The 8,402-nt window shown below is 35.5% G+C and overlaps 1 protein-coding gene across 1 annotated transcript in view; it reads right to left on the minus strand.

The window, feature by feature from the left end:
• The window catches only part of RANBP17 (RAN binding protein 17), a 520,934-nt gene that overhangs the window by 403,830 nt on the left and 108,702 nt on the right, over window positions 1-8,402 (minus strand). Inside the window, exon 13 of the mRNA XM_006864848.1 lies at window positions 6,482-6,589. Within this exon, the coding sequence (XP_006864910.1) occupies window positions 6,482-6,589 (108 nt within the window). The remainder of the gene's footprint in view (window positions 1-6,481; window positions 6,590-8,402) is intronic.

Below are 8,402 nucleotides of genomic sequence, written 5' to 3' on the forward strand. Positions count from 1 at the left end.
AGTAACAATAGCAAACATTTATACAGTGTTTAGTTATGTAGTAGGCATTACTCTAAACATTTGTCTGTTATCTATACCTATATTCACTTAATCATCATAAATCCCTATTTTTAAAAGTACAGATCTATGATTCAAATCATAATAAACACAAAGGTAAATGAAGTTTTCAAAGATTTCCTTTTGGATCAACATTCATAGAAGCAGAAGTCAAGAAATCAAAAGACATATTGCATTGGGCAAATCTACTGCTAAAGACCTTTTTACAGTGTTCAAGAGCTAAGATGTCACCTTTGTTTGGGTATACCTGACCCAAGCCATGGCATTTTCATAGCTTCATATGCATGTGAGAGCTAGACAACAAATAAAGATGGGTGGAGAAGAACTGATGCATTTGAATTACGGTTTTGGTGATGAATATTGAAAGTACTATGGACTTCCAGAAGAATAAACAAATCTGCCTGAGACGAAGTATAGCCAGAATGCTCCTTAGCAGCAAGGATGGTGATACTTCACTTCATGTACTCTCGACATGTTATCAGGAGTGATCAGTCCCTGGAAAAGGGCATCATTCTTGGTAAAATGGAGGGTCAGTGAAAACAAGGAAGACACTCAAGGAGCTAGATTGACACAGTGGCTAAAACAATAGGCTCAAACATAATAACAACTGAGGATGGCCCACAACCAGGCACTATTTTGTTCTGTTGTGCATAGGACTGCTATGAGTCAGACAGAGCCAAGAAACTGGAAGACATCTAACAGCATGATTAAAAAGTCTAGGCACTGGTTCCTAATCCTGAAGGGTTCTCTAGCTGCCTCATAAATCCTGAAAAAAGATGAGATTGTGTAAGATTTGGAATAATTTCTAACTAGTTTCATACTTCTTTTGATCCCCAAAGCATTCATGATAAAACCAAATATATATGACAACTGAAATGAATATTTGCTAAATAGTTCAATAAGAAATATGAAAACTTACATATGTGGCTTCTGAGTAATGTAAATATTAAGACATTTACTTACTGGTAAATGCCATTGAGTCAGTTCTAACTCACAGAGATGCTGTATAGGGTTTCTAAGGGGTGGCTAGTGAGTGGGTTTGAATTGTCAATGTTATGGTTAGTAGTCCAGTGCTTATCCTACAGGGCAATACCAGGACTCCATTTGCCTACTAGCTTCTGATTTAAAAAAGCCTACTTGAAAAGAGACAAAGAATTTACTATACATATACATTTTATTTTTCTTTGTAGGAAAGTTGGTGCCAAAAATAACAGAAGATGTGTGAGGGGCTTCAAAAAGTTCAAGGAAAATATAATAACAGAATTTTTCCAAGAACATTTTGAAGCTCCCTGGTATAATTTAGATAATCAAACTCATAGCCTGGTTCAAACCCTGTCTGTACTACTATTAGGTGTTGGTGGTGGTGTTAAGTACCTTCGAGTCAGTTCTGACTCATAGCGACACTGTACTGGATTTCCAGGGGAGCAACTGGTGGGTTTTAACCAACGATCTTGTAGTTCAAACAGACCTTGTGGTCCAGTGCTTATCCTACAGTGCCACACTAGGGCTTAATTTCTCTTGGTTTTAATTTCCTCTTTTATCAAAATCTGCATGATAATAAACTGACTCAAGATTGTGATAAGTATTAAATACCATTCTGCTTGAAAAGTACTCATAATAATATGTTGCAAAATAAGTACTCAGTAAACATTGGTCAATGTTATTTATTTTTATTAAATAAAATTATCTCCTTTTCAACAGTTCCTGTATTATACCTATAAAAAACTCCTTAAAATACACCAGTATGTAACATTTGCTATACAGTCATTCTTAGTTATGTTTTGGAGTCCTGGTGTGGCCCTGTAGGCTAAGCACTCGACCACAACGTCAGTTTGAACCACAGATCAGCATTTCAAACTCAACAGCCACTCCTTGGAAACGCTATACAGAGTCACTATGAGTCGGAACTGATTTAACAGCACTTAACAACAATAACATTCCAAGAAAATTAAGTCATACAGTATTTAAGAATTTTTAAATTCCTTTCTTTCCAACAAAGAGGCTTATTAAAATTAATGCCAGTTACAAGTAGCCATATATAATTTCTTAATATTCTTTGTAAGGAGTTCTGATAGCATAGTAGATTACAAGCTAGGCTGCTAACTGCAAGGTCAGCAGTTCGAATTTACCAGTTCCTCCACAGGAAAAAGATGAGGCTATGTGCTCCCATGAAGATTTACAACCTGGGAAAGTCTATACAGGATTGCTATGAGTTGGAAGCAACTTCACAGTACACAACCACTACCACTGCTCTTTGTACAACAAAACTCTTCTAAGCTGGGAACAAAACAAAGAAACTCTTAAAACATTTAGAAAAACTTATGTTGAGTACCTAGTATCTGTTATGTTCTCTGCATAACTCAGTACGTGCATGTACTGGGCAAAGTGGGAAAGAAGAGACCGTATGCCCAAGGAATTCAGTTTAGTGAGGGAGAAAGCAAAAGAAATAAATGACCTCTGCAATGTAATTTGATTAGCAACACTGCCTGCTAAGAAGAAAATTAAAGATATTAAAACACAGGACATGAATTTTCCAAATTTTATTTTTTCAGTTCATCAATTAATTTTATATTGTGACTTTCAAATTCAGTTCTTGATATCAAAGAATATCAAGCAAAGTTAGCTTGTAATCAATTGAGAACATTTTTCCCTAAAATTATGGTAAATATTAAAGAAAAGTTTTATTTATTCATTAAAACAAATGCATATTTCTTTTAGAAAGTAATGATTTCAATTGTATCTCAAGAGAAATAGAAAAATAAACATTTTTTAACTCTTAAGAACTTAAGAAGTACTGACTGAGTTAAGATTACGGTTAGAAATGAACAATGAAAAATAAAGGCATTATTATTAATTTGTCAAATAAATTATTCATATTTATCTGCATGAAAACAATTGTTTCTCATAAACATTAAATCTTTCTCTAAACCTCAATCATTTTAGATCGACAGTCCTCAAAAGAATAAATGTTAAGAAGTTATTATTTTGGTTACAGAACTATATGCACAAAGTTTAAAGAACCATGTAAATCCATAAATTTAAATTGCATTTAGAAAAAACATCCAATACATGAGTTTCATATCTATAATATTGTTTAAAATCTCATCTTATAGTCTGACTAAATTTCCATTATTATTTTCTGTTTTTCTATTTATCCTGAAATTTCAGGCACTTGTTTTAGCAGCTGTTCCAAGCACAGAACATTTTTTCCCTAACAATATAATTATTGCTGTAATAATCTGTAATTATGGTTTATAACTGCAATAATCCCAAAGAAATGAGTCATTACCATAGATCACAAGTAATCGTTAACTACTGTTAATGACCTATTTCTTAGGGATTATTGTTTTTGTAAACCATGACCATATCACCACAAATACAGAAGAGCAAGACAATATAATACAAATGAGATCATAATGTAATAATAAACTTATTTTGTAACATTAAAAGCCATTAAGCATCTAAATTAAAGCACACATAACGAGGGCATATAATTTTCTTTGTTGAACACTAACTGAAGTAGATTCTACTGAAAAGAAACGGAACACTACTACACATGGTAATATAAACTAATGCCACATTAGGTACTTTTTGTAATATAAAAACATCACTTTTTAGCAGATCAAAGATCTCTTTAAAAAACACACAGATTCCTTGCTATTAACTTTTTGACTAAAAGAAAAATTTATTACAACTATTCTATGTGCCAGGCATTTAAATCTGTAAAGTGTCATTTTACTAAAACTACATAGTACATTCAACTATAAATACTCTGAATTTATATTAATCAAGTTCAGAATGTCTTTTACCTATTTAATACCAATGAATTATTGTATTTCAGCAAATCTCATTTATAGATCCTAAAAATTATGCTTTCATCCAATAATACCCTTATGAAGGAAAACATGTCTTACTGTTTCATATATTATGACATATATCCAATGCATATACAAATATGAACTACAATAAAACCCTAACTTATGAACCAAGGCATTACCAATACTGACACATCTAGCTCTGTATTATGTCTCGTTTCTCCCCTTATCTCTCACAATGGAGGTAAATATGAGCCTACATTTAGTGTGCAGTTGTCCCTTGATATTTTTTCCAGTTCTTTGACATATACGTATATTTCTAAACAATATATTTTTAAGTTTCATTAGTTTTTAAACTTTCATATTAATTCCATATGCACATAACTTCCTGAGAATTGTTTTTTCATACTATATAGCTTTAAGATTCATCATTGTTAAATATAGCTGCAGTTCACCTATTTTTATTGTGTCTTGGTGTGGTGCTGTCGGATAAACATTCAACTGCTAATCTCAAGATAAGTGGTTCAAACCTGCCAGCAAGATATCAGAAACCCTATACAGGGCCACTACAAATCAGAATAGACTCGATGGCACTTAGCAACAACTATAAGATTCATCATTTTATGTACACGTGCAGTTCACTCATTTTTACTGCTCAATAATAATCCGTTGTGTGAATATTTTAAACCAGTTCTGACTCATGGCGACCCATTGTGTATCAGTGTCAAACAGCATTCCATAGGGTTTTCAACAGATGATTTTTCAGAATTAGATTGCCAAGTCTTTCTTCTGAATTACCTCAAGGAGAACCCAAAAATTCCAACTTTAGCAGTTAACAGCTGAGCACATTCAGCACTTGCATCATTCAGGAACTTTACATTTATCATATGACTCAGCAATTCAAGTCTTAAGTATTTATTCAAGAGAAATGAAAACTTAAATACACAAAAAGGCATGTGTACAAATGTTCATTGACTCATTATCCATAAAAGCCAAACTCTGTAAGTGGAACCCAAATGTCCATCAACTAGTGCATACATAAACAAAATATGGTAAAAACCTACTTTGGAATACTAAGCAGCAACAAAAAAGAACAAACTATCAATACATCATATTTGAATCTCAGAAACATTATGGTAAGTGAACAAAGTCAAACACAGACGGCTACTTATCATAGGATTCCATGAATACAGAAAGTCTCAAAAAGACAAAACCATAGTGACAGAAATCAGACCACTAGTTGCCTGGGTCATGGGTTAAGGTACACAATCAAAGAGCATGAGAAAACAAAGAAAATGCTCTCTACCTTGATTGTGGTTATATATAATGTTGTTGTTGTTGTTAAGTGCCATCGAGTCGGTTCCGAACCATAGCGACCCTGTACAGGGTTTCCGAGGGTGTAAATCTTTACGGAAGTAGAAAGCCTCATCTTTCTCCCGCGGAGCGGCTGGTAGTTTCGAACTGCTGACCTTAAGGTTCACAGCCCGATTCGTAACCACTATATATAATAGCTACCTATAATTGCTATATAAAATAGCTATAAGACTATATATAATAGCTGAATTTAGCAAATGTACAGTTTTTAAAAGGAAAGAAAAGAAGATACTTGCAACTCTGACTAGACAAAGGGCCCACTTTTCACATACAGGACTGGCAAAAATGACAAAGCCTGGTAATAATGTTCTTGTGGACAAGAAATAACTCACACAGATTGCTGGCAGGCCAGGGAATTGGTACAGCCATTACATATAGCCCATACAAAGAGCAATTTGGGAATATTTATAATAATCCCATGGTCAGCAGTTCGAAACCACCAGCTGTTCTGCGGGAGAAAGATGAGGCTTTCTGCTCCCATAAAGATTTACAGCCATGGAAACCCTGTACAGGGTCGCTATGAGTTGGAACCAACTCCATGACACATAAAAACAACAACAATAAAAACTACAATACCTTTACCCTTTCACCCCCAAAAAAGGCCACTTTTTATTATTATTATTATTATTATTATTATTAAATGTAGGATACTCAAAGGAGTGGGGTTAGGTCAAAGGAAGGTGGTTAATAAATGGCAGGCAAAGCTATACCACAGAGCGAGGGCAGCATGCCTGACAGTGAGAATGGGTACTGAGAGCATGTAAGAGCCACAGTCTCCTGCTTAACTTTACTCTTATCCTTAAGATTCAATATTACCAGTGCTGGCCCAGTGAAAGGGTCCACAACTTGGCCAACAATTCTTCCAGTTCTTGTCAAGTTCTGACTCTTCTCCTGAAGTCTTCTTCAGTGTGCTCTTTCATTAACAACCTGCCTCCTTCATGAAGACTGGTTCAGATTATCTCCAAGAAAAGCTTTGCAAACGCAGTACTCAGAACCACTCGCTCACGGGTGGCAAGGACCAAGTCCAGGAACATTTTCTAACCTCAGTCCTGCAGCCGCAACATCTCCATGGTTTCTGTGGGCAATGAATGACTTTCCTTGATTTTAATGGAGAGATCATTGCAGGGATTGTAAACAAATAGGGCATAACTCTCTGGGAGGACCATGTCATATGCAGTCAGGTGAATATTTACAACACCATACTCATCATCTACCTCCAAATTAATAGGTCTCACTTCCACTCTCCCTCTCTTCTTCTTGAGCCCTTATGCTTTTATCTTCTTGAAGTGGCATTTTTATTTTGGTTATCTGTGCCCCATTATATGAATTTGGGTTCAGCTTTTCTATGGATGCAAAAACCATTGTTAAAATTTTGAGATGGCCTGTATTGGATCTGTAGATCTCTTTGAGTAACCTTGGCATCTCAACAATACTAAGTATTCCAATCCATGAACTAAGGATGTCTTCTTAGATTTCTGTCAGGAATGTTTTATGGTTTTCAGTATATATAAAATCTCTTACTTTCTTGTTTAAAATTTATTCCTAGGAATTTCATCCTTTCAAATGCTTTTGCAAATTAAATTTTCAAAATGTCCTTTCAGATTGTTCACTACTGGTGCATAAAAACACAACTTATTTTTATTGTTGATCTTTTAACCTGGAACTTTCCTTAATTTCTTAGCTATAGTAAATTTATATGTGAGTGGATTCTCTGAGATAAGCTATTTATGGTGGTGGTGATTATGTGCCGTGGAGTTGGTTCCGACTCAAAGAGACCCTGTACAGGGTTTCCAAGGCTGTAAATCTCTACAGGAGCAGAAAGCCTCCTCTTTCTCCTGTGGAATAACTGGTATTTTCGAACTGCTGACCTTGAGGATCGTAGCCCAATTCATAACCACTACGCTGCCAGAGCTCATTATGCTATTTATAAGAGCATATTATCTACTAATAGTTTTACTTCTTCCATTTCAATATGGGTGCCTTTAAATTTTTATTCTTGTATAATTGCACTGGCTAGAATTGCTTAGAATAACTGTGCTGAAAACAGGTATCATTGTCTGATTCCTAATCTTAAGGGAAAAGCATCAAATCTTTCCCCAATGAATATGATGTTGTTGCTGTTGCTATTAAGTGCCATTGAGTCAGTTCCAACTAGAGAGATCCTGTATAGAGTTTCTGAATCTTTAAATCTTTGCTGGAACAGAAAGCCTCATCTTTCTCTCACGGAGCATCTGGTGGGCTCAAGTATGATATTAGCTGTGGGGTTTTTATAATTCGTTTTATTGTGTTGAGAAGGTTCATGTCCATCCCTAATTTGCTAAACATTCTTACCATAAAATTTTTGGATTTGGATGCATTTCGCCATCAGCTGAGATGATAATGTTTTGTTTTGTTTTGTTTTCTATTGTTCTACAAATGTAGTGTATTATATGGAATGAGTTTATTAGGTTGAAGCTCTCTTATACTTCTGGGATCAGTATCCTTTGACCATAGTATACAAAGGGCCTTGAAAAAGCTCATGGAAAAATAGAATTAAAAGATAAAGGATAAAGAACAAATAAGATGGCAGACTGGGTAGAAGTGCAGTGAAGAGCTCCGTCCGCAACAACACAAAATACTGGATCAAGCAGGCTCAGAGGATGGTGCCAGAATTCTCAACCACATATAAAGGAATATTTAGCAGGTTGGAAGGCTTACAGCTAGGTGATGTAGCAGAAGCAAAAAATCCATTGCTTTCTAATTCAAGACAATCAGCTGTTCCCAGAGCCACCATCTTGGGCGAGACCAAACAGGGGAAGAATTAGAGCAGCCACAGATGCCTGACAGAACTGCAGAGATAGAGGTGTGTACACTCTTTTTTTTTTTTTTTGTATCTGTTCATTGGTGTCTCGCTGAATGCACAACTCCATTCTGGTGACTACAGGGGGTGCCTGAGTGAGTGGACACCACACCTCCACCCCCGGAGTGTTCTACTACGCATGAGCATAGATATCCTAGAAATGCAAAGTGATAGTTTCTACTTAAAACCAAACAGCAGTGCAAAACGGTCACAGCTGGTCCTGAACTATTCAGCACTAGGAAAAAGGCCTCAACAAGGATTGTGGAGCAGGACAGGCAGACTAAAAGGAAATAGGAGGGAAATTAAATCCTGAGTTA

Source organism: Chrysochloris asiatica, unplaced genomic scaffold (genome assembly GCF_000296735.1).
Source record: "Chrysochloris asiatica unplaced genomic scaffold, ChrAsi1.0 scaffold00071, whole genome shotgun sequence".
Classification (NCBI taxonomy): domain Eukaryota; kingdom Metazoa; phylum Chordata; class Mammalia; order Afrosoricida; family Chrysochloridae; genus Chrysochloris; species Chrysochloris asiatica.